The sequence below is a fragment of the Convolutriloba macropyga genome, chromosome 5 (assembly GCF_964194025.1).
Source record: "Convolutriloba macropyga chromosome 5, txConMacr16.3, whole genome shotgun sequence".
In the NCBI taxonomy this organism is placed as follows: domain Eukaryota; kingdom Metazoa; phylum Xenacoelomorpha; order Acoela; family Convolutidae; genus Convolutriloba; species Convolutriloba macropyga.
The window spans coordinates 69223049-69250622 of record NC_134472.1 but is presented as its reverse complement, the minus strand read 5'-3'; the positions used below and the strand labels follow the sequence as shown (position 1 = coordinate 69250622).

General features: G+C 34.3%; 3 protein-coding genes across 6 annotated transcripts in view; 1 reads left to right on the top strand and 2 right to left on the bottom strand.

The window, feature by feature from the left end:
- LOC142339590 (membrane-associated protein Hem-like) overlaps window positions 1-27574 on the top strand; it is a 479910-nt gene that overhangs the window by 80523 nt on the left and 371813 nt on the right. The window lies entirely within an intron of this gene.
- LOC142340480 (organic cation transporter-like protein) lies at window positions 623-15381 on the bottom strand. The gene is made up of 4 exons (XM_075391055.1): window positions 15289-15381; window positions 7488-7877; window positions 4332-4699; window positions 623-1647 (listed from the first exon to the last, which is right to left on the bottom strand). Exons 2-4 carry the CDS (start codon window positions 7792-7794, stop codon window positions 628-630), a joined length of 1695 nt encoding a protein of 564 aa, XP_075247170.1. The 5' UTR covers window positions 7795-7877; window positions 15289-15381; the 3' UTR covers window positions 623-627.
- The window catches only part of LOC142339592 (potassium voltage-gated channel protein Shal-like), a 109010-nt gene continuing 104747 nt past the window's right edge, over window positions 23312-27574 (bottom strand). Inside the window, exon 5 of the mRNA XM_075389738.1 lies at window positions 23312-24939. Coding sequence (XP_075245853.1) covers window positions 24421-24939 — 519 coding nt within the window. The 3' untranslated portion in view covers window positions 23312-24420. The remainder of the gene's footprint in view (window positions 24940-27574) is intronic.

The following is a 27574-nucleotide window of genomic DNA, read 5'->3' as shown; positions in this document are numbered from 1 at the left end:
GCTATGCTGATAAATGGACATGTTGAAAATTTCTTCACTGTTTTCCGCTTCTTTTTTTCTCAATTTTTAAAAAAATTCTGGCCAAATTTGCACATTTTTATCAAAAAAGTGGTCATTTAGCGCTCTGCTTTCCAAAGAATCTTCACGTAATTTGGGTTTATTTTGGAATTCAGAAAAATTTTCTCCCCATTTTTCTTTCATGGCAGAGTAGATATTTTTTTCACAATTTGATATTTCGACTGCCTATAATGGTTTCCTTTAATTTTCTTCCTCATTTATATATACATTTGAGTTCCGCATATATATAAATATATATATATATATATATATATATATATATATATATATATAATATATATATCCCCCCAGTTAGAGAGCACGTGCCATTACATAGTAAATCAATATGTAAAAATATGGCGCGTACCTTTGGGGGTGCAAATAATATGCGCCCACTAAGCTGGGGGGCACAAACGGAAAAGATCCTAGTCAATGCAGTTATTTTTTAATTACAGGCGTCTACTGGTACCAAATTTTTGAGTGAATGAAATTCATTGTAAAAGCTTACTAAACTTTCCTTTTTTGCTAGTATGTTTATATTATTGTTACCACTAGACGCTTGTGTAATGTTTAGCAGTTATCGTTTTTTGTGTTAAGACTTTCCAAGTGTTTGGTCTTGGCCATTTGTTCATACTCCTCGACTGTCGTGATAAAACGCCTCCCTTTAGTCTCAACTCCCACGAATTGCACCGCCAGGCTTGTCACAACACCACACAGGGCGAATATAAGAAAGGGCGCACAGTTATAAGGACCCAATTTAATCTCAATTATAAAAGGCGATGCTAGTGCTGCCACCCGGGCAACTGCGGAACAAAATGTCATCCCAGTGCTTCGCAACTGGGTTGGGCACAGTTCTGGGATGTATATAAAGAGCATGTTGAAAGCCCCAGCGGCTAGCAATTTAACAAGTACAGCGAACCCTATTTCAACTTTCCCTTCTAAAAGGGGTTCTGTGAACGGGAGAATCGCGCATGCTACAGCACAGGTTAACATAGAATACACGAACGCCTTTTTGCGACCAAAAATATCCATAGCGATGTAGTAAAACAATGACGGGATCTCAAATAACGCCAGTAGAACAGAATTGACGAAAATGTTGCCGCCGATATTTTGGACGTTGTAAGTGATGCCGTAATAAATGAGGGAACCACAAAACCAGGAAGCACCGCAAGTCATTGTTAGAATAGCACTGTGAAATGTTCCAAACATACTAAGAAGATTCGGTTCTGTTCTTTGTTGTGAAGTTCTCATATCGGGGTTCTGTATCAATCTTTGAGATTCGCTAGCGGTTTCTTCGGGTTCGCTTTGCTGCGCGCTATTTTTAAATCTAGAAACTTGCGAATCTTTATCGCTCAAACTAATAACCGATGTGTCTTGCTTGTTAATTGCAGCGATTTGGCGCAATATTTTTTCTGCTTTTTGAGATTTCTTCTTAGAGTGCAGCCATCTTGCGCTTTCAGGCATTAGAAAAAAGTGTATAACTGCGTATATGTATGCAGGTACAGCCATTGCTACGAATTGCAATCTCCAGGAATGTTGAAAAAGATAGCCGAAAAGGATGCAAAATAGTTCACCAGGTACAAAGATAGCCTGAACCAACCGATGTCGAGATCTGTTACTTAGCTACTGATAACATTTGAAATTGTTTCAACCGTTTAAACTTTTTGAAGAATATATTCAAGGGTACTTGATTTTTCTTTTTTGTTCTCATTTTCATCATTAACGTAGAATTAACTTGTTCATGAAAAAGTATCCAACTTGTTCACAACTATCCTCTGAAAAGAATTCAAAAGCATCCCTTAAGAGGCCTTTTGACCTTTTGTTGTTCTTTCGAGTTTTTACGCTGGGCGCATTAGGTAGGTCGAAAACAAATTTATCCTTAAAAACCCCGTCCTATATATGCAACTGTCTGTTTTGGTATATTGATAATTTCCAGGTATAGACGAAATAAAGAAAGTCTCTTTAAAAATGACTGTGTAACTACCCAACTGTGCTATGAGTTACCTTTGTTGATTGCTAAGAGGACTTAAACGTACTTTCTCCAGAGCCGCAGCCAGACATGCTACCGTTGCACCAAAGTTCCGCAGATGAAATAACTTTGTAAGCTTCATACACCACAATCTGGCTTATTGCATCTGAAAACTCACACCTCCAGGTCTTGATCTGCGCATTTTAAGAACCCAACATATGACTTCGAAAGTTCAGTTGCAGTTGAAATTGATTTTAAATGCACTGTCAAGTATATTTTTTCAACCGGAGATAGTCCTTCAAATAGGAAAATTGTACTTTTATCAGTTGAGTTCTAATCCCTCATGTAATTTAATAAGTTGCTGTAATTTTTCGGACAGCGCCGCTCTGCCCATGAACTCCAATGCAAAATTTTGAAATGAAAATATGTAACAAGTTCAATTTTCAAATAAATTAGAAAATTGACAATGTTAGCGTACTTATGAACTTGATAATGACCAGCTAATTGATCAGATTCAGTCTAACCAGCAGTAATTAAAGAAACCAGCATGAACAACTTTTAGAGAAATGAGCAGACGGACTGGAAATTTGAAACGTATGCGATGACCCAGTTCATTTTTTAGTATTTCCACTTTTTTCTTAGCAGGTAAAAGAAAATCGCTTGTAAAGGAATATTGTTTTAATTAATTTTCAAATTTTTTCTTTCTGTTTAATTTTGTTTAGTTGTGAATCAAAAAAGACCGCATAGAGTTTATTTCATTTTTACATTTATTTTAAAAAGTTTTAAAAATTGTGAAGAAACTCAAGAATTTTGAAAAGAACTTCAAAACGATTCAAAATAAAAGCTGACATTGTTTTTCACGAAATATGTTATTTCATCATTAAATCTCCAAAAAAATTGAAAACACCTAAGAACAAAATTAGCAAAGCACTTATACGAGAGAACTGATGCTGCTCAAAAATCTTTCTTTTCAATAAAATTTTTTCTATTTCAATTTTAAATTGAATAGGCTCAATACTAAGACATTATGACATCACTATCGAAACAGCCGTTATTTTGTTGATTATGTTTGTCTTATCATTCCAGTCTGCTTTATATAGATGAATTTTTCTCTAAGAAATGGTTCTGTTCAGGAAATGGGTGTGAATTTGCCTTGCTGGGTGAAATTTGATTGAAAGCTAAGTTGACAACATGCCAAGCAACAATACACCCTATAGCGAGAGATATGTTATTTAATGTAAACTTAAAGTGTAATTAAAGATTAAAATTAACTTACACTGAAAAAATAGTTATTTGAAATAGAGAGCATCAGAAATAAATAATTCTATTTTTGAACGCTTTTTACGACTCGAAGAGGAGTATTGGAGAAGTCCTTTTTTTTTAATCAATTTTATTGGAGTGATTTTTGAAGCGGGAAATGAAACGCGTGAAAAAATTTGGAGTGATTTTGGCGCTGAACAAAAACGAAGAGTGGAGCGAAAAGAGAGTGGTTTTTGTTCATACCGCTGTTTTTGAGAGAGCGAGAAATTGATGTGTGAAAAAATTTTCTCTAAGCGAGCGAAATTTTTTTGTTCACGTGCGGCATTTTAAAGCAGTTTTTCTTTCATTTATTTTGGTTAAGAGGTTTAGTTATGATTTTGTTTTAGTTTCAGGCTGGTTTCGGTAGTGCGTTGAAGGTTTTTGGAAATTCATTTGAATATTATGATAATTCGGAGGTTTTTTATGTATGTTTTGCTGATTTTCGGGCTAATTTTTGCGTTTTTTGGACAATTATTTTGTTTTACTGGCTCAAATGGGTATTAAAGAAACCCCTTCTACTTGAGCAAATTTATGATAACAATTGGTTACAGTTTAGTGGGTAAGAATCATTTTTTTGTTGAGAAATTTTTTTTAATAGAAATGCAACAATTTTTTATGTTATCTAGGAAAGCATTTTCATTATAATCAATTAATCAACATTGTTATACGCATTTATTTATGATGTCAGTTTGCATGATTGGAAAGTTTTATTGTGATAGTATGTTTACCGTAACCGACCTGTAAGGAACTGTAAAGAAAGAGATTTATGTATTTGTTACTTAAGAACAGCTCTTAAGAAGGTTTATAATAACATTATTGCTACAAAAAAAAACGAACACGGACCTTACAAGACGGTTATCTTGTAAGACACCTAAAATTGTTAGAAGAAGAGGTTATCTAGTAAGAATCTTGCAAAAACTCTTTAACGATATAACCGTTATCTCTCACGAATTTGAATTAGGGTTGTCAACGCCAAATAGAAAAAAAACATTAGTCATTTTAAAACAGATCCCTCGACTGTCATTCCAATCATGGAGAGTTTGTTCTTGTCCATCATCTCTGCCATTATTATGTAGTCCAAATAAGAACTAATAGCACAAAATCCACACGCGAACCGTAACCCAATGTACGTATAGATATCATTAGCCAATGGCGTCAAACTTGTCGCAACTGCAAAGCAAATTATCAAGGTCAGTGATACGTATTTGCGTCCGAATCGATCACTTAATGCGCCGCTTATGAAACAAGAGATCAGAAAGGCAACCCAGTAAGCAGAGATTGAAAGGGAAGGGAGGAGGTTTTGGTCTCCACAAGCCAGATCAAACTCACTCACCACTGAGCTGATTTTTGAATCGTAGACGTATGACTGGCAACCTGCAAACAAAACCCAGTGAAAAAAATTGATAGCCATGATAAGAAACATGATAAAACATGGTAAATCATGCCAAGATCTTGCCATGTTACAATACAAAAAAAATATCAAGATATGTACGAATTTGTATGATCTTTGCATGGCTATCAAGAAACAAGATCTTGACAAGATTTCCAAGAAAGACTATAACCATGACATGGCAAGTTTAAACTCTATTTGAAACCGGAAAATTGAGCGTTGATAAACAGTAGATCATCATGTCAAAATAAGGCACGTGCCTCTGGGGCATTGAAATAATATGCGGCCACTAAAGGGGCGTGCAAAAACGGAAAATTATTACGGAGAGGAACAAATAGGCCATGATTTAGAGGCTCTTGTAAAACTGAATTTCCTATTTATTTTGAGCAGTCGACAAAAGACGGCTCTAAAATATTAAGATGTCACATATCACATAATTTGAAATAAGACACGCAAGTGAAGGTTTTTTAAATTCCTATACACGTAGCCACAAGTTGACTTCCATTAACTTTGGGCCTTTCAAATGTTGCTTGTTTCGAATTATAAGCAAGGTAGACGTCACTTCAAAGTTCTGGTATAAACTCTCAAACAACGTTGCGGCTCTCGATAAAAATCAGAAGTTTTCATTTACTTAAAACAGTGTCATTTGAAGCAATTTTTTACGTGGTAGGGTCTTTACTGGGTTCACAGCGATAAAAGAGCCAAGCTATTGTAATACCAGTTTAAACAGTACTTTGTACCCGCTGGACCTTGGTAACGTGCATTCCTATTGAGTGGTTCTTCTTTCATTTCATTATCTTGTAAGTTGTGATGAACATTTACAATTACAAAAATGAGTTTTGACTTGATCTTTGGAAGAGTGTTTCTTGGGTAAATGGGAACTTTGGGAAAAGATAGTTTTACGTTTGTAATTTTTATCAGACAGTATCTTGATAAATTCTCTTTGAACTACATAAAAAAAGTCACAGGTACATTGCCGTTCTTTGATGAATGGATTTTTGAGCTGAGTTTATTCACTTTTTATCGAATGAGAAAACTGATTTGGCATTTGTCTGGGGATTATTGAAATTCGGACGGGTCCTTTTTCTTAGTAATTGTTAAGTATTTTCTCTTTTGCGTTTGCGTTTGTGTGCAACATCAGTAATTTTTTGCTTGTCTTGTGACGTTTCCTGTGCCGTGTTTCTCACCTGAAAAAGAAGTGCAATCTACTGGCTGATTTAAACAAAGGCATTTTTGATAGCTCATAGAGTTTAAGAACTTACATTTACTTACGGGTTTTCCAATCTAAAATTAAAGAAACGAAGTCGAAATATCTAAACGCGAATTGTAACAGCAATTTTTAATTTTCCTTCAGCCTTGAAAAATCTATCGTTTAATTAACTCCAAAGTTAATCTAAGGCAAAAATGGCAAAGCTAAATGCTTAGTTTTAAATCTCAGTGAAAAGTCTCCTTTCAAAAATTTCTTCTCCCAATGGTCTGTCCTGATCAACGTGCAGTATTCAATTGTGATTTTGCTGTCCGATACATTTGATCGAATGTGTGTCGACTACATTTTCTGCACTGTGCGTCTGTTACACTTCCTCCAACTTGATTAGTCTATTTAATGTCCACTGTTGTTACCTGTCCCTTGCAATGTCAGTTGCAACTTTGTTTTCCTGCCTTCAATCACTGACTCTTGACCTCGCTGAAGACCTTATATAACTTAGTGTTTATGCGTACTTTCGTTATTGAACTCGTTTCTGACGATATGCTAGAAAAAAATTCGATAACATTCCATTATAAATATATCTACAAGCAATTTATTCGAGGGGTTTCGTTTCTTTTACTGTACTTCACTATGCTTAAAAATTTCTCGGTTCAGTTTTCTGATTTTGTTGATTTTTATATTTCAAATACGCAAAAGTATTAACCCATATACAGAACGAGCTCAAATCAAGGTGCAAAAGCATCATTACCAGCAAAAAATTTACTCAATCAATTGAAATATGTGCAAGCCTAATACTTGCAAACAATAACGAAGAGAAATCATTTTAGAAATAAGAATAAACAAACAAACTTTTCGAGTTAAAGATCATCTCGGAAATAAATAAATAGAATTTTTTTGCTCAATTGGTAACATTTGATTTTCAGGCACAAAGAGCAATGAGGTATTCAGACTTTCGGGGAGCTTTTTTAATAACTCTTCTTAACTTCAACGTGAAAAAAAAATAAAACTCGTAACAGAAAAATAAAATTTTGACGTGCTCAACTATTTATTGGCAGTAAAAGCATAGTTTTTCATTGAAAAACTTCTCGTGAATTTATGTATGTTGAAGACGACCTCCGGTGTGAAATCAAACAGCTCCCAATGGCCAGCTGCTATTGTGAACTTTTAGCTTATTGTTTCTAAATTGTGGCTCACTACCAGATAGACTCTCCGGCTCTTTGAATTTTTAGCCCCCCTAATAAAAAAAGAACGAAAAGACCAACACTTAGTTTATTTTTTGCATGTTTTGAGTCTTTTGAATTTGATCAATTTTAATCTGACTACTTATGTTAAAGATTTTTGCTTTGACAAAATGCATAGTTTTTTGTATCGCTTAATTGATTTTAAATTAGTTTTAAACTATTCAAAAATTGTTAATATTTGATTCTCGAACTGACTTTCTAGTCATAACTCAACGAGGCTTTTTAGATGATTTCAAAGTTGAAACGTAAACATTTTAATCTTGCATAGTTTAGATTTTCAACTTTAAGCTAGTGATTATAATTCAAAAAATTTTACGTAATAACCTTTCGTGCATTCGTCTCCATAAGCGGGCACAGATCCATTGCTCGGAGCCACATCCGAACCATAGAACCCATTCTCAATAAAGGAGTCCTTCTCGGCTTCAGATCCATACCCAGATTGTCCAGACGACATAGATTTATTTGCAGAACTCTGATCACAGTAGAATTTAACATCCCTCGTCACAAACACAGGTATGTATGCTTGCCAGCCAATGTATGCATTGATATAGAAGTTGAGTGCAATCAGTAAGAACTGAGCTCGTCCAAAAGTACCGGCCGCTTCCAAGTTTGAGTCAAAATCTCGAGGCATAATTGTTGTTGATAAATGTCAAAGTTCTTCGAATTGTTTTTGTTTGTTCAAAAGGATAGTCAAAAGCATCACTCTTAGCTCTGCTATAACAAAGAGAGTCAGTGAAGTGCGTTGTTTATCCTGCACACGTTTGCCTTATTAGGTACATACCCTAGCATTTAACCCTGATTAGTTCATACCTTCATCATTTCGCCCCGATTTTAAATCTTTGTTTGTATGATATAATAACATCAATTAGTTTTCAAAAAGTTTGGAGTTATTGAAAGATTCTAACTCTGATGCTATCCAGCTATGAGAAGCTGTGTCATCTAGGTACTATAACAGTGTGCAAAAATTTTAGGTTCAAATTTGAAGCTGGAGTAATCATATAGATCCCCACATAAGGAGGCTGGGTAACGTGCGTTCACACATCAAGTTCCGACCCCGCTCATCTACATTTTTGGCTTCATTGTCTACCAAATAAGGAAGAGATAGAAAACTTTCATAAATTCAAAAACTGTTCAAAAACAATTGGTGTAAATAAACTGCTTTCAACTTAAAACACTTAGTAAAAAAACTAATACCACAAAAGAGGAGAGGGCCGATGAGGCCTGCAATTATTAAGAATACGAGACAAGACAAACAACAAAATTCAAATAACAACAGCAAAGATTATTTACATCCAAAACTCTTAATTAAAAAAAGACTTAATAACAAAGTCAAATAGCGTCAACCATAATCCATTCCGTAAAAAATAAGCTATAGCAGATGGCGTTCTCTTTGAAAACAAATAGAGTGATATGTAAACTCTGGAAAATGAGAAATTATTAGACAACCTTTAGGTAAGAATTAGAGGAAGAAAAACAGCTAAATAAAATAATACATTTGTACTGTTCGAAAAAAATTAATTTCTTAAAAAGTCTTAAAAACAATGGTTATCAACTAAAAACATTAATAAGGTTCTTTTTTCTTTCCAACAAGCCATTGAGATCTGTCAATATTTGGCATTGTGATCAATCAAACCAAGTTAAATTTTTGCGAAAGACCAGTATCAGAGTTGTTAAAACAATGAATAAAGCAAAAAATACATTAGATTTTTTCAAATTGTATGTTTTTTCAACACCAATAATGTATTATGCGACTGCTGATCATTGAGACTATCTAACAGGTAGACAAAAAAGAACAACGGCTTTCAAAGTTAAGAAGCCCGTCTATATTTTTTTAAAACCATTTGATTTCAAAGTGATGAAAAACTAGATTTATCAGCTGAAATCAATAAAAATGTTTTTTTTTGTCCTCAAAAAGAGCAACTTAGATATGCAATTGTCATTATTTTTGCTGCCACTACAAAAGGAGCGACAAAAGAAGACAAAAAAAAATTCATTAAATTCTGCTCGAAGACGTTACTGAAGCCGTCGAAACTCTAATAAATTCACTGAAAAAATTGAAATGCTCAAATTTTGCCTTGTTTAGACGCCAATATTGTTGTTTACGACCTGTTTACGAGCTGGCTGTCAATTTCAGTTTCGAAATGGGTGAAACTGAATGATGGAATGATGTTCAAAAATAGAAAAAACTTCTGTGAATCCTTGCATATCAAAGCCAAAAAACAATTTGATTGAACGTGAAGTTTTAAACTTGAATCAAATAGAAATAGAATGTGTTGTTTTTCGCTGATTTTTACCAAATTGTCGACAAAAAATAGAGTAAAAAATGGCAAAGCTCAATAATCCACTGTTTCTTTGCGAACAATTATTTTAAAAAGTCAAAACGTCCATAAGCTTTTGACAACCAGATAGCATTCTCTAAATTTCCCGGGAGTCAGTTACAGTTGTTATTAATAAGCTTTGACCTGATTTGTTCTGTTCTATATTTTACTTGAAAAAAAAAACGCAACAAAAATTTTTGGATTACAGCGACTGATTACAATTCAATTTACTAATGGACTGTAAAAAAACAACGGTTCATCCAAAGCTAATCTTGCTATTGCTGTTCAGCATTGGTTTCAAATATTATACATATGGAAACTTTGACGAAAAAGATAGAGATATTATGTTGAAAATAAGTAATTTTTTTTTGTTATTTGTGGAGTTGAATTATCGAAAAACGCTCTGAAAGGACTCGCACGTAAAACTAGTCTTCTTTAGAGTTAACGACGATTGTGTTAGCAGTATTTAGGCGTGTTAATCTGGCAAAATTAAACGAAGTGGCCGAAAGACGCCTATTTTGTGCTATTTTGTGCCAAAGGCTAAACTTTGAAAGTTTGTCAAACATTTTAGACTAAAAACAGGATCAAACTTTTCAACAACGTTCCTTTATCTTAAGAAGTAAAACCAACAATACCACTTTAAACAATTTCAAAATATTTTTCAGTAAAATTGACAAATTATTACGTAAATATACGGAAATTGCATATCATATATGCAACGCTGGATTGGCTTTCTAATGATACTAATAACAACAATTTACCATGAATATATTGATGGGCCAAATTTGATTGAGCGACAAAAGAAGACAAAAATAAAAGAATTTCATTAAATTCTGCTCGAAGACGTTACTGAAGCCGTCGAAACTCTAATAAATTCACTGAAAAAATTGAAATGCTCAAATTTTGCCTTGTTAAGACGCCAATATTGTTGTTTACGACCTGTTTACGAGCTGGCTGTCAATTTCAGTTTCGAAATGGGTGAAACTGAAAGATGGAATGATGTTCAAAAATAGAAAAAACTTCTGTGAATCCTTGCATATCAAAGCCAAAAAACAATTTGATTGAACGTGAAGTTTTAAACTTGAATCAAATAGAAAGAGAATGTATTGTTTTTCGCTGATTTTTACCAAATTGTTGACAAAAAATAGAGTGAAAAATGGCAAAGCTCAATAATCCACTGTTTCTTTGCGAACAATTATTTTAAAAAGTCAAAACGTCCATAAGCTTTTGACAACTAGATAGCATTCTCTAAATTTCCCGGGAGTCAGTTACAGTTGTTATTAATAAGCTTTGACCTGATTTGTTCTGTTCTATATTTTACTTGAAAAAAAATGCAACAAAAATTTTTGGATTTCATTGACTGATTACAATTCAATTTACTAATGGACTGTAAAAAAAACAACGGTTCATCCAAAGCTAATCTTGCTATTGCTGTTCAGCATTGGTTTCAAATATTATACATATGGAAACTTTGACGAAAAAGATATAGATATTATGTTGAAAATAAATAATTTTTTTTTGTTATTTGTGGAGTTGAATTATCGAAAAACGCTCTGAAAGGACTCGCACGTAAAACTAGTCTTCTTTAGAGTTAACGACGATTGTGTTAGCAGTATTTAGGCGTGTTAATCTGGCAAAATTAAACAAAGTGGCCGAAAGACGCCTATTTTGTGCTATTTTGTGCCAAAGGCTAAACTTTGAAAGTTTGTCAAACATTTTAGACTAAAAACAGGATCAAACTTTTCAACAACGTTCCTTTATCTTAAGAAGTAAAACCAACAATACCACTTTAAACAATTTCAATATATTTTTCAGTAAAATTGACAAATTATTACGTAAATATACGGAAATTGCATATCATATATGCAACGCTGGATTGGCTTTCTAATGATACTAATAACAACAATTTACCATGAATATATTGATGGGCCAAATTTGATTGAGCGACAAAAGAAGACAAAAATAAAAGAATTTCATTAAATTCTGCTCGAAGACGTTACTGAAGCCGTCGAAACTCTAATAAATTCACTGAAAAAATTGAAATGCTCAAATTTTGCCTTGTTAAGACGCCAATATTGTTGTTTACGACCTGTTTACGAGCTGGCTGTCAATTTCAGTTTCAAAATGGGTGAAACTGAAAGATGGAATGATGTTCAAAAATAGAAAAAACTTCTGTGAATCCTTGCATATCAAAGCCAAAAAACAATTTGATTGAACGTGAAGTTTTAAACTTGAATCAAATAGAAATAGAATGTATTGTTTTTCGCTGATTTTTACCAAATTGTTGACAAAAAATAGAGTGAAAAATGGCAAAGCTCAATAATCCACTGTTTCTTTGCGAACAATTATTTTAAAAAGTCAAAACGTCCATAAGCTTTTGACAACTAGATAGCATTCTCTAAATTTCCCGGGAGTCAGTTACAGTTGTTATTAATAAGCTTTGACCTGATTTGTTCTGTTCTATATTTTACTTGAAAAAAAATGCAACAAAAATTTTTGGATTTCATTGACTGATTACAATTCAATTTACTAATGGACTGTAAAAAAAACAACGGTTCATCCAAAGCTAATCTTGCTATTGCTGTTCAGCACTGCTTTCAAATATTATACATATGGAAACTTTGACGAAAAAGATATAGATATTATGTTGAAAATAAATAATTTTTTTTTGTTATTTGTGGAGTTGAATTATCGAAAAACGCTCTGAAAGGACTCGCACGTAAAACCAGTCTTCTTTAGAGTTAACGACGATTGTGTTAGCAGTATTTAGGCGTGTTAATCTGGCAAAATTAAACAAAGTGGCCGAAAGACGCCTATTTTGTGCTATTTTGTGCCAAAGGCTAAACTTTGAAAGTTTGTCAAACATTTTAGACTAAAAACAGGATCAAACTTTTCAACAACGTTCCTTTATCTTAAGAAGTAAAACCAACAATACTACTTTAACAATTTCAATATATTTTTCAGTAAAACTGACAAATTATTACGTAAATATACGGAAATTGCATATCATATATGCAACGCTGGATTGGCTTTCTAATGATACTAATAACAACAATTTACCATGAACATATTGATGGGCCAAATTTGATTGAACAAAAAACCGTTTTCGTATAGATTTTCCCGCTAAAGTGGATTCGAACAACTAATGACATAATTGTCATTTTACACCGATGGCAAATAACATTTTTCTTTTCACCGTCTTGATATTTTTCAAAGAGCTACATTTGAAACAAAAATGAAAGGTTATATTTCGAAACCTGAATACCTTAGAAACCTGTAAATTTTCTTCAACTTATGATCTGTTCTATAAAAATTGTCTATTGAAAATTACATTAAGCCAAAAAAGAAAATTTTTTTAGTATTCCTAACACACGAAAGGTGATAAAGGAAGAAGGGGAAGTTTACTATAAAAAATTCGAACTCAATTTGAGAGCTTTATTTTAGAAACCTTCATATTTTTAGGTCACCTAGAGACTGGTCACTTTTCATATCGAGGTTTGGTTAATGATAAACCTGATTTACAGTAAACTGACGACTAATGAACAAAGAACACGTTTGCAAGGAATCGCACATGTTTTTTATGGCTTTGACTCTGAGCTTTTCTAACTTTTAATAAAATTTTCATTTTCTTTTTGAGGTTTTACTGAATTTTTGGAGCACTATGGCAAAAATTGTTGTTTAACACTGCAATGATCTTCGTAATGAGAATTAGTAAAGCTATTCAGTGCTTTGATTGGACAGCTAATGGCTGTTAAGAACTATATATAATTTTTTGAAAATTTTTCTATAAACATTAACCGATCACAAACTTATTTTTAAACTGTAAGTCAGCCTCAGTACTGACAGGATCCCCTTTTTTTCTACTGCAGCCAAGATAAGTGTGTTTAGCGGTTTTATCTTCCAACTACTCGATGCCACATGATTTCAAAAACAATTTCAAAATTTTTGGATTTTTTCGTATTTTTGCATCCTTTTGAAATTTTATCACATTTTCCTAATTTGGATAGCTCCCGTTAGATTAGGGAAGACGTTCAATTGATCATAGATAAATTTTTTAAAGGAAAGCTTATCGCTTAAATGGCTTCGACACTTTCTTCTCGCATTTTTCTACTGAGTTTTTGGTTTTCGCTGTTTTTGTTGTTGTTTTCTTAGTCAATGACTTATTGTAATGTCTTATCGTATTGATTTCTTGTTGATAACAAACATTTTTGTTTTCCCATCGAGGCATAACTCTTATGCACTTATCGAGCGCTTTTATTGCCTTTCGCTGAAAGCAATTGATTTTAATGGCTTTGATACTACCGGTTTTCTCAGAAATTTATTGGTTTTAACGTATTTGTTCATAATTATTGATATTTTGAAGTCAGATAAAAAAATCTCAAGCGCTTAAAAAATGATTGGGTGATAGAAAAATCATTACCGAAATGTTTTTTTTTAATGGCTTTGGCACTTTTCTCGCTCAATTTTTTTTGCATTAGCGGTTTTTGCCTGTTTTTTTATTCTGTAGGTAGGCGTAAAAAGCTGACCGGTCTCAAAAGCTTGTATTTGAGTATTTAAAAATTGATCTTACCCAAAGCAGTCAGTTTATAGCGAATTGTCTCAAACTTTATGATATTGTGCGTTTTCAATGATTTTTTAGACTTTTCAGTTTTTGTTTTTTTTTTCGTCAACTTGTAGCTTATTCTCATCATTGAGAGCTCTCATTCAATTTCTTGAAATCGAAAAATATAAAAGTCTAGTGATATCAAGTCGTAATTGATGTTTTGTTTGTGGACAATATGCGCTTAAATAAAAGTTTTAGTGGTGCACTAGTGTTTCTTTTCTATTCTTTTAGCATATTCGAGTAATAACAGATCCCAATGATTTTCAAATGTGCCCCAAATGCACTTATTTAATCTTTCAGTATAATTTCGGTTGCATTTGTATGAATGAAAATGGAAGGAAAGATACCTAGTTTTTAGATAATAGCTAATGATATTAATGGCTTCAATAATTTGTATTTCCGCAAATTGTTTAATTTTTCGAGTTTTTCTGCTTCTATAGTCCGGTCCTATGGCTTAATCGAACCAGCGACAGGTCCTATTGGTTTCATAATGAATGTCTGGTTAATTTATAAAAAATTATTTTGTTAAAGGCTACTGAATTTTAAGACTTTAGAAATAATTTGGTTTAAAAAATGTTAATTGATTTTTGAATTTCGCCTTGTTATTTCTTTTGTCGACTTTGTTACCTGGTCTGATTAAGGAAAATTGCCATCTGCTGTATAGTATGGACCAAGAAAACTTGTGCAGTTAAGGTTTCATTCGATTGCATTTTGGCGTTGTTACTAGGTGCGTTCAAATTTAGATACTTAGTTTTTGCCTTGAAATTTTTGTTTTTGGTTCTTTTGTTGTTTGTTTTTTTTTCTGGTGGTTTTTCAATGACAGATCACGTCAGTGCTGTAATTAGGCATGGTATTATGTAATTCAATAAGTAGTTAGGTTTTTAAACGTTTTTTTAAACTCAAACATCTATTTTTATTATCTCTTCATTTGGTTGACAATTAAGTCAAAAGTGTAGATGAGCTCGGGTCGGAACATCATGTGCGAACGCACATTAACGAGCATCCTTGATATCTTTAATAATTAAACGCAGGTTTTGTATCGATGATAATTTTCTTCTATTGGAACTTTTAAAACAATTTTAATATATATCTGCTCATTATCAAAGCTATCTATGTGACAGAAAGCCAGCAATGCTTTTGATTATTTTTTGATCCGTTCGTCGCTGTGTTTTGTTGAAATCGTTTGTGGAATAACTGAACTTACAGTTGCAGATGCTTGACAAGTACGCCAGTTTTAAGAAACTGTAATTATATTTTAAAATTAGGTTTCAGTATTTGCTTTACATCAAAGGAGCTCTGCTATCTGGATAACGGTTACATTAGTATGTCAAACAAATCTGGCAAAATTTAAAGTCCAGAGATGTGATTAGCCGTCCTCAAATATTACACAAATTGTTTGTATTGAAGATATAAATCTTATCATAATTAGAGTTCAAAATTATTATAACTGGTTGATACAGTTTACATTTTACTTTTAATGCCCAACTATATCGATTACTCGTACAAGAGTCAAAGAGGGTCAAAACGATATACAGTTCGTGTTTCGATGTACGCAAGGTCCTTTTGCTAAATAAATTTTAAGTTCAAAAGTAAGAACAGCTTTTGAAAAAGAAATGTCGAATATTCAAAATTTTCTGTCTTTCAATTCAAATAATTTTTTCAGGCTGGCTAGGGCGCCGAATGGAAACAGTTAATAACCAGATAGTGGAAAGACCAGACTGATGATCTCCAGAGTTCGATATCTGAAGTTTGTCCAAAAATTTATTATAAGATCTTTCACAGCCAGAATCTGTCAATGATCATACTTCGGACCGTTTCCGACCGGACCCAATATTAATGTTAAGATCTATGTTCTGGCCCATAAATATCAGTCAAAAAAGTTGCCAATTGTATCATAAGAAACACTCGTTGAGCTTAGAGTAGATAATGCTAAAGAAAAAAAACAGTTCATGATTTCTGCTCACTGAGCAGGAATTGCTCTTCAACTAAACGAAATGTTTGGTGTAATTCTCCCTTAATCGGTGAAAATAGGAAAGATGGCTAAAATGCTTCGTTCTTTTACTCTTTTATTATTGGCTCGATTGCTAAACTACGAAAGCTTTGACCTTTTTCAATAATATATACACTGAAAAACTCCATAGAATCAATATTCAGTACCAGGCGATAAAGGCCAATTTGAATCGTTACTGGGTTACAATTTGGAACTCAAAATCTTGTTTCGACATTTTTGTCGTGTTCTTTAAAAAAAATTAGGTTTAGCTATTGGAAAGACAGTTTTTTTCCAAGTTTTTGTGCCGTTTTTATTTCGCAATTATTTGAAATACAACGATTGTTTTTACCATCTGAATTTATACGAAAATTTTGTTGCAAAATCTAAATCAAATCTAACGCTGTCTTATTTGTTGCTCTGAATTTCTTCAATTCTTCCTGGTTGAAGTTCCAAGATTTTATTGAGTAACTTGAGTGAACTGTAGCCCGCATAATGACGTCTTATTTTCAATTTCAAAATTTTGTAGAGAATATTCTGTACGTCAACTATGTTGTACAAACTGGATTTAAACTGGTTGAATACTTAAAATATATTTTTTGAATATTAAATAGACATATTAAAAGTAAAGAGTCAAAATTTTCTCCTCTTGGATCTTTTGATAACACATCATCAATCAACGCAAAAGCCGCTTCTCGTTGATAGTGTTATTTTCAGACCCTATAGAGCATTTTTGGTTAAGGCCATAGTACTACAAACATCAGCTACAGATACATGAGATTTCGTTTTTTTTGCCCCCCAAAACAGTTTTTAGTTCAGTCAGAATGCAGTCTCTGATACTCGTGAAGTTAATTTCTCAAAGTTATCAAAACTTGGGCGATTTTTTTGAGTGTACTAAATAAAAAGTTTTTTGAGTGTGCTCCATCTTTTTTACTAAACAAAAAAGATAAAGCTAGGATTCGAGGAAAAACTTCTCAATCGAGAACAAGTGCAGTTCACAAAACAACAGAATAACAATAAAGATTCTTAAAAATACATTGTCGAAAAAAATCTTTCGAATAATTGAAGACAAAGCAAACCATTCCTTCTTGATTTGAACAAAATTGGCAACCTTGGTAACCCTTTTGCTTTGTTTTCTTCTCGACAATCAACTTAACCCACTAGCAAAGATAACTAAGCTACAAAAAATCCCTCAATGAGCGTAGGAGTCAATTTTTGAGAAAGATTAATTTTACATAAATTCACGAAATTTGATTTTTCCATCTTAAAACCTGACGCTATTTTAAAACTGGTGTCTGAAATTTGATCGTTTAGAATATAGCTATATGCAGCCCATTTTTGAGCAAACAATTGAGTGACAGATACATTTTGCAAAGCTCCATTTATCGATGGGCTGTTGTTGAAGAATGTTGCGGTCTCGAGCACGAGTAACAAGCGTTTTATCATTTTAATAATTGAAGTTAAAACGGCAAAGTACAAAAATTCACAAGTAATTATAGTCGGTATCAGTGTGAAAAATTACATAACAGTCTAGATATTGATAACCTGATAATAGTTAATTCACACCTTAGGTAAAAACAAATTTATCCCATTGCCCTTTATAGCAAGTATTTGTGCAGTTTTTGGCACATAACACATTGTTCTCCTAGCCTGAGAACATGACATTGGTATCTACAGCGAGGATAATCGAGTTGGTTTATGGCCATCACTGATGGTCGGTAGGTCGAATTAATCGCTCAAATTTTCGGTTGAAGCATACTGCTAAACTTGTGGTATGAAAAAATTGGAGGCAACAATTGGTTCAATTTAGTAGCCATTTTTCAAAAAAATTACTTCACCAAAGTCAGTTAGCGTTAGTAAATATCACATCCTTTAGGCAAGTTTGTTATTATTGATTTTCCAAATCTTTTTTGTTTTTTCTTAATTCTGCGTGAAATCTCGTGGCCCCCGAATGTTGTTCTCTCTCAGTTACAAAAGTTTATTCAATGGAGATGGGCGGTGCTTCGTCCATATTGCTCTTACTGGGCTCAGATTGCGAGTCGGTAAATTGTTGATCAGTAGATTCAGTCTTGATGTCATCAAGTTCAGCCGTGAAATGGTTCAAAAACAAGCAATGTCGTTTTAGAATTCTCATGCTGGATGGATGAATTGTTCAATTTTTTTTCGTATAATGAAAGTTGCTATAACTGTTGCTGTTCTGCTCGATAGTTTGCAGAGGACTGGCTCACAAATATCAAAATCAGTGACAGCTGGAAGTCTCACTTTCCGAGCTAGCAGTAGTTTCACAGGAGTTTTGCCTCTCATCTTGGAAGGGTTGTGTCATCAAAACCCGCTCTAGGAGAGCCCTAAATGAAACATTCAGATTTGGACTCCAGGCGTGCATAGCCCGTTTCACTGTTTGACAGCTCGGTCTGGAAGGTTGGTGACACTATCTTTTCAATCCCCAGTGATTCACACCACTGTTTTATGTCATCGCTTACAAACTTGCCACCATTGTCTGATACTATTGTTTTTAGTATTCCAAATCTTGCAAAAATTTGACTCATATACACCTTCACTGATTGTGATGTTCTGTTTCCCGCAGGGAAGACTTCTATCTCGCTTGATCCCTTGTCTACTGTCACCAAAAAAATATTAACTTGTTCCGTAACGTAACTCCAGTCAATACGGAGTCTTTCGCAACCTTTCTACTTCTGGCCGATTACATACTGTTGCCTGTGTGGGTCTCAAGAGCTTTGGTTATCACCACATGTCTTGGTTTGTGCGGAATGAAAAGCACAACTTCTCGAAAGATGATTCCGTTGTGGATAGTTAGAGGTGTTTCTGTTGTTCCAAATCTTCTCTGCTTCTGAGCAGGGCTCTGCTTTGAGCTTCCGGTTTTTATTCTTTTGATGACATTTTGGAAGAGTCAATTTGATCCCAGCTCAGTTCTGGTGCCTGACTGGGTCACCAGGTTGGATTGAACAAAATTCATATTGTCAAGGACAAAGCAGACTCAAACATGGTCATCGTCGTCTTCAACATCTAGTCTGTTTAAAGCATCAATGTGAAGGATCTGCTCTCCGGGTGTATAATTCAATTTGAATTCCAATCCCATCAGTGCTTTTGCCCATCTCCAATTTTTTGCTGAGAATGTTTCAGGAATTTCCTCGTTTTGTTCAAAAAGATATTTGAGAGGTTTATGGTCAGTGTGTATGGTGAAGCTCCTTCCGAGCAGGAATTGTTTCAATCATGTGAACACAAAGACATTTGCAATTGCCTCTTGTTCAATATTGGAGGTTTTGTTCGGCTTGTGACAACTTCATTGGTACATAGTTCACAGTATGTCCGCGTCTTTCTTTCTCTGAGGTGTATGTTGTCAAGGTTGCCTTTTTCGTCAGGCTGTAAAGATGAACAAGTGGGTTAGCAAGCAGAAAACTTGTTTTCTATGTTTTCGAAAGCGTTCTTTTCGTTCAAACTTAGCCCTCTTTTTAGTAAACATCTGATATCTTTCATCCACAAAAAGTCGCTAAGCCGACCAAAGGCTCTAGTTTCTTCGTATTTGATGGTTCTTTTGCATTTCTGACCTTCTCAACATGTTTATGAATGGGTGCTTTTCCCTCATTTGAAACTGAGTAAACAGGAAAACTAACATTTGAACTGGTCTGGAGTTTGATTTCTTTTCACTGATGGTGATTTTTTCTCAATTAGTCAACTTTTGACAGCAAGCATTCGTTTCTCTTATTGCTCTTTTTTGTTCCATAAACCAGTACGTCATCTTGAAAAATGACCAAAAATTTGATTCCCTGGAGATTTGATAGATTCGATGCAACTCTGGACAACATATGAAAAATTCTTCAAGCCCTGAGGGAACCGGCACATCTTGAACAATCTTTGCTTGCGATGTGTTCATTGTACATATTTCTTTTGCATCCTCATCCAATTCGATTTCATAATATAGGTGTTGTAATTCAATTTTTCCACAACAAGGGGCCTCAGGGAGATTATGGAATATGGGCTTCATGTCTGGGGTTTGATAATGCTCATCTAAAACTTCACTGTTAAGGTGACCTTTTAGGTCCGGACATAGTCTTGGAGCTCCATTTTCCTTCCGCTGCCAAAAATAATTGGGATGCATTTGTGATCCCACCAGATTGCACTGGCTCCAGGATGCACTGTTGTATAATGGTCTCGAGTTTCTCTTTGACAGAATCTTGTTGTGGTAGAGGTATCATTCTAGCCTTGCAAAACATCGGCTGTGATACCGGTATGAGTTTCAGATGAGCTTTGTGTCCTTTGACTTCATCACAGGCTGTAGTGTATCAATAAACACTTTGCTGATGCTTTCCTGGGGTAATAGGTCTCTCCCAAGCGGTCCAAATTCTTTGTCGGATTGCACAACTGCAAGTTGCTGTTGCCTATATTTACCTCCGTTCCACTCAACATTACATGTTGGTGGTCCCAGAAGAGTCAGTTGATAACAATCATAGGCCTCAAGACGTCTGATTACCCATCTAACTGAGGTTTATCAATCTCAGTACAGATGAAATATAATAAAACAACACAACCAGCAACGGTATCAACTTGCACTTTTAATTTTTAGTCTTTTATTGTATGATACTCCCATTTCGCTGAAATGTTAAACGTATATTCTTGTGTATAGTGCATTTTAATCTCCATTTTGGAAGATGTCTGACCAGACAACTTACCCTCTTCCTCGCAGAAGTTGTTCTGCTGGTCGCAATTACTTGATCGTTGGGTTTTAATTCTGCACATTTTCGCATAGTGCCTAACTTTTTTGCAGGGGTTGTATTTTTTGTTCAAAGCCGGAGAGGGCTTGCTACTATGTAGCTTAATTTCACATCTAATACACAAGTGACTATTGCCTTTGCTACCAGTGAACCTTTCACTTGGTTTTCTTAAGGTCTATTTAATGTTGTTGCCCAATTCTTCCTTCACTATAACTTGTTTATTACCTACTAAAGCATAGGCAAAAAACCATTCCTTGACTTCTGAGCTGTAGGTTTTTTGTGCCATTTAAGAAAAAGTTACCGTTGGTTTCGATTTGATGCCCCAGAATAGTCTTAATTTTGCAGTAAGTTCTCCGGACCCGAGATGAAGATTAATTTTGCCAACTCCATCTCGGGGTGGGTCACCTTTTTAGTGTCTCGATGTCACAATAGCAGGCTTCATCTCTTAAGTGCAATAGAGGATCATTGTCGGGTTCTCCAACGCCTTGGGCAAAGGACAGAAATTTAGCCCCTTCTGCCGTTTCAACTCTCTTTGGGAGAAATAGAATTTTGAATAACCATGATCTCTCTCATGGGATTGTCTAGTCAACTTTTAGGGCTCATAAGAACCTGAGTTTTAGAAGTGCGTCTTGTTCGCACATACTAACAAAAATATTCGTTACCTCAGGTCAAAACTGTACGATCAGTGCTGAGTTTGTCTTCTTTCGTCTCTGCTCTACATTTTGCCACAAAAGACATGATCCAAGCAGTACAGGATTCTGCTTAGTGCAAATGCAAAAGTTGTCGGTCAATCGGTATTCTGTACACTATTGTCGCGGTCTTGAGCACGAGTAACAAGCGTTTTGTCATTTTAAGTAAATAAAGTCGCTATCAGTGTGAAAATTTAGAGAACAGTCTAGATATAGATAAACTTATAGTAATGAATTCACACCTTAATTAAGAGCAAATTTATCCCATTGCCTTATTTGGCAAGTATTAGTGCAGTATTTTGCGCATAACACATTGTTCTTCTAGCCTGAGAACATGTCATTGGTATCTTTAGAGAGGATAATCGAGTTGGTTTATAGTTATCACTGATGGTTGGAAGATCGAACTAATTGCTCAAAATTTTTGGTTGAGGTATGATGATAAACTCGTGGTATGAACAAATTGGAGGCAACAATTAGGTTCAATTTAGTAGCCATTTTTAAATAAAATTTCTGCTTTAACATCAGTTAAGAAAGTTTTGTTCATATCGAAGTGTTAACTTAAACTCTAAGTTCTGATAATCGTGATACAACACAGAAATTGAGTAGTTTTTGGTTTTATGCTATTGACTGAGTGTTTAAATTGTTCCTCCGGCCTATTGGATACCCATTTTGTGAAATTTTGTTTTGCGCACTAATTTCTTGAATAAGAGAATTTTGTGTCTAGGAAGAGAAAATAGCCGCTGTGTAACATAGGAGGGAGTTTATGTACTATTCTTTTTCATCTAACTGTTAGCGGATTTCGAATTTCGTTCCTTTGTAAATTCTGTTTGCTGCAATTTTTCAAACCATAGAAAGTATTGGAACCTTTTGCAACTCTCCCGTTTTTGAAACCTTTGTTGTGTCAACTCTAATGTCTACTACTTTGTAAACTAAAACAAGACCTTATATTGATGAAAGTAACCTCTGCACTACCGCTTTTTGTTCATTCGAGGGTCCAATTACTGAGGTCCCAGAGGTGATTTTTATACCAAACATTTTTTGAAAACTGACAAAGTTGAGCTCACTGCAATTTTCACTTAAAGCTAAAATTTTATGAATCCGGCTGTCATGGAATTTATAGAAACCAGTGGAAGCAAAACTTGCGAAGCAGCTTACTTGTACTACTAATTAAGCAGACAATAATTATTTTCTCCTTTTTTTAAAAATTAGGATAAAATTTTCATCTGTTTTTCCAGACATTTTGAGTGCTTTGATGATGCAATATTTTAGTCTATTTTTGAGGCAAGAATTTTATAATTTTATGTCTTCAGGTAACTCTAAGGAGGTAAACTCACAATTACTGGAGCTTTAACTCGTGTGAACCTTTTGTCGCATTAAAACTTTCCTGTGAGATTTATTTTCTATTGATAAAATCCGTTTCGTAGTTTTTTTATAACACGAAATTCAATTTCACTGTATAAGACTTCTTAGAAAATTTTGTTACAGGGAAAAAGCAAGAAAAAAAAATTTTGAGAAAATATTTTCCAACCACTTAAAACTTCCGAACTACTGATTAAATTTATTTTAGTACCTGAGTACTCAGCGCCGCTTTCGGTACTAACTGAACGTCGTTTCCAAAGACATCATACAGTCTAAAAATCTGGTTGAGCTTGCCCAACGGAATTTGTTGTTTCGGATCCAACGCTTTGTGAAACTCTTTACAGAAGTTTCTTTACAATATTTGAAAATGTACTCTGAGGTTCAGTTAAGTTAAATTATGAAAAAATGAATCTAAAATCGGGTGAAATGTCCCCAAAACACAATTTCCATCAGACTGAAAACTAAAATTAGCAAAATACGTGAATTAATAAGAGCTTTTTGATATTTATTAACAAAAACTAGAATCGACGAGAATTATTACATTGAAAATAGAAATTGAAATTAGACAATAATGCAAAATTTGAATTATAGAGTTACTGCGCTTATGGTCAATACAACCATGATCAGCTGTCAGTCAGCTAAGCAATCAAATTAAAATATATCGAAACCAGTAAATTAAAATAGCCTAGAAGCAATGAGTTAAACAATAGGCAACGCTTCTCCCCTGGAATCTAGGTTAGAAAAAGATGTTTTTCAAAATAAAAATTTGTAGCTATTGTTTAATATCAGTTTAGTAGATCTATGTGGTATTTGAAAACATAGCTAAACTTTCAAGCTGAGCAACTTAACTTAAGGTATGTCTTTTAATGCCATGAATTCATTGAACTCAAAATTACTTTCGATCAGTCTGTGCAAACCATTATTAAAAACAGAACAAATTTTAATAACGTCGGAAATTATTTGGAAAACAAAATAGTTTGGGGGAAAAACGAAAGCATAAACACGCAAAATATACACTAAGGATCCATCGTATCTCAAATTTATTATTTCAACTAAGCCGAACTTGTTTAAATTCAAGCCAAAAAATGCGGAGCAGTAATGGTGTGGTAGTATAATCATTTAAATTATAATAAGTTAGCTTCTCGATACAAAATATGATCAATTTTGATGAGTGGTAATAACACGGCCAGGAGCTAAGTTCGTTTAATAAATTCTATTAATATTATTGCACTGATTATTGCACTATCTGCAATATTACTGCACAGATTTACTGCAATTAGAACACTGCATAAACAAAGCAGCTTAGTAAATAAAGGATAATAACTGAGGTTTGGTCAATTAGAGGACTTTGGGGGGTTTACACCAGAAGTTAACTTAACTTCATAGCTTCAATTTTTACCATAAATGTTACAAGTGAACAAATTTTGGCAAAAATTACTGATGAATATGCTTTTGGGGAGGTTTCGTTAATAAAATGTACAAATTTTAAGTCATTAAAAATGTTAAATTTAAAAAAAAAGAAATTTTATTGAGTGTCTGTGTGTAGCTTCGTGTTTGAATTTCTAGTTACATTACAATTCTGATATGTTTTGATTCGTTTCTTCGTCAAACTCCGAGTTCTCTTCGGGTATCAAGTCGTTCGAAGTCGCGTTCGCCATCATGTTGAGTCGGTTTTTTGACGAAGACGTGGGTGGAGGTCCAAACCCGGCATTCGGGCTCGTCTCAGCGGGCGAACTGCTATTCTGGGCGATGGAGAGGTCAGTGGGAGGCGAGGGGTTTCGGGTTGGAGATGATGTTTGATGATTTGAGCCCGAGGTTGGGGAGGTCTTCTCAGGTTGGTTTGACTTTCGGCTGCCACCTCGTTTTTGCTTGGGAGTGAAATTAGCTGCCGATTGTGAGGAAGATTTGTGATTATTGTCTACTGAGCATTTTCGATTGGTCAGCGAGGCTTTGTTGGCATCACTCGGCTTTCGTTTTTTGCTCGTCTGTGATTGGTTGGACGAGTTTAGAGTGGCTACCATGGCTTGAGTCTCGGGCGAGTACTCGTATGGTTGGTTCGAGTCGGCATTCGCCATCGATGATGGGGCGGCCTGGAAAAACAAACAAACAGTTTATTTGTTTACTTCAATTCACTCAAATTACAAAAGAAAACTTGTCAAAAATTGATTCCTTCATCTGAGCAATTGGTTTTATATTGGTACAAGCGCTTTAATAATGAACGCGGTTATAATTATATTCAAGAGTTTTGATTATGACCGATGATAAATATTTTATGAGTTGAATGGATCATTTTCGGACAAGTTTTTGGGACAAGCACTGATAAAGACACAAGATAAGCATAGATTGATGATTTTCCAATACATTTGACACGAAATGATGCCTCTTTATCACTTTGAAGCAAAAATACCGAATTGGCAGTAATTTAATCTCTCGCTCTAAACATGAGAACATTTGACGTCATAGCAGCTGTTTAATAATATTAATAGTTAGAAAATATTTGAGCGGTGCTGTATTATCGCAGATACCCGAAGACAAATTCAGCATGATTCCCATAAAGCAGAGAATGACATTAAACTGACATACATTGACAATAGCTTTGACTAAATAAAAAACTGTTTTTCAGTGCATTTCGCCACAGGCTTCCACTATTTTCTATAGACAGGCCAATCTGTTCAAACTTTCTTTACTGAAACCAAAATGTGGCGTTTAAATTTTAAGTCACATTGCAATTGTAACCACAGTAACTCTTATATTGGTAAATCGAGTCAACGACAGTCCTCGATTCAAACGCATGAATATTTTTTAAAAATGGCATTAATTTCAACACGACTTTGCAATGATTCTCAAATGCTCGCAAGATTAACACTGTCTTTGAAGAACTTGCATGAAGTACGCCAATTAAGCTAGCAAGAATTCGATGCAAAAAAATTGTGGCCATCTGGTAGTTCAAGTTGTCGATTATTGACCACAGTTAGTATTTCGAATCTGATGGCTGTTAAAACTAATAAGTTAAATCGCAGAACATTATTTTGAGAACTATTAAGAAAACTATGTCGAAATAAACATATACATGGAGGCAGCTTTCAATTCAAAAAACAACAAACACTTTTTGCAACGTTCACAGAGCTAGTCCAAACATCTCAACATGATTTTTAAAGAAATTACAGTTGTTTAAGCGCTAAAAATTTAGCCTTTATAGGACCAAAGGGGCCGAGCAGTTTTCATCATTCTTTGGCCCTTTCGGTATAATTAGGATAACATAGAGGTCAAGTTTGAGCAATCACAAAAATTCAATTGATTCCTTTACGCCAATGACACTTAATGAGATCTTGCAGAACAAACATCTTGATAGAGCAAAATGCAATTCTAAAAAACTAGTGTTTGAAAAGCACAGTTTCAAACACGCGTATGCTCATTTAACTCATATCACTATTATTTTCTTCATATCGGAATAATTTTTAATCTTCAACAAAAACCACATAGTTCTACCATTACCTACTGTTATTGGTCAGTTAGCTGTAGCATTTAAAACAGACTCAAATGTCTAAAAAAATACTTGCAACCATTCAATGAATAAACATTTTTGAGAGCAGCGCAAGCATATTCTATCTATTGTATCTAAAATGAAGTTAAATATTGCACCAAGCATGATCTAATGTCATATTGTCTTTATTTGCACATGTCTTAGAATAGACGACGGCTAGAAATATAGATAGTTGGATAGATAACACAAGCTAGAAGGGGAGAGGAAAAAGATGGAAAGAGTGAAATATAAAAGGAAGTTAGATAGAGCACCAAATTATACGTAACAACTTCTCACAACACACACCACAGGGGCTAATATGTGCATGCGTTGCGTCTACGCAGGCTCACCTTATTGGAGGGGGAGGGGGTTAAAGAGTGGGGGTAAGTGTATGTAGGTATAAGTTTAGGGAAAGGGAGGGCAGGAACTTGGGCTGTTAGGCTGGTTGGCTATTTCATGGTGGGAGCATCAAAGGACGGCTTTGTGGGAATAATCCAAGATGAGGAGACTAAAAGGGGAAAGCAAAGCAGAGAGAGAGAGAGAGAGAGAGAGAGAGAGAGAGAGAGAGAGAGAAGAGAGGGAGTATTTGGAATGTGTAGCCGAGGTCTGTTATGTTTCTGCTATTTGTAAAGGCAAGATAAATAGTCAATAAAACTGTTATCGTTATAGGTCTCGAGAGAAATGATGCAGATCATTTGGTCCAAGGATAACACACTATTTGCGTCAGTCTAATTAGCCGAAAGTGTCTGATGTTTGACTGTTTGCTAATTTTTCATCTTTCTTTTATTCTGTCTGAGACCCGTGGTTCCAATTTTTCGATCTCTTTTGACCTTCACAGGATGATTTGAAGGGTAAAAATATTTTTGAAAGCCCATTTAAAGTTGACGAAAGATCTAGTCACATTTTTGACGCATGTATCGAAAAATATACTAAGCTGGATGGATTTAAACCTGGTCGCTGAAAATACGTTTAGCAAAAATCATGACTCATCCTAACTTACAACACAAAGTTCTTTAGAAAAAAGTTCAAAGTTCTTTAAAAATGTAACAAAAATTGACTAAAAGGAACTTTTAAAAAACATTTTTCGATTAATAATGATGAACTCGAAATTGAATATTTTCATAATTGCCAATTAGCAAGCGTTTCTGGTACTCGTTAGAACGGGTAGCAATTGTTCTCAAACGATTTTATTCAAATTTTTT

Excerpts from the sequence above, each read along its gene's own strand:
- LOC142340480 (XM_075391055.1), bottom strand. The coding sequence starts at position 7,794 with ATGCCTCGAGATTTTGACTCAAACTTGGAAGCGGCCGGTACTTTTGGA. Across the intron at positions 4,700-7,487 it reads TGGAGACGAATGCACGAAAG|GTTGCCAGTCATACGTCTAC; the intron begins GTTATTACGTAA and ends TTTTGTTTGCAG. Across the intron at positions 1,648-4,331 it reads GAATGACAGTCGAGGGATCT|GCTATCTTTGTACCTGGTGA; the intron begins GTTTTAAAATGA and ends CGGTTGGTTCAG.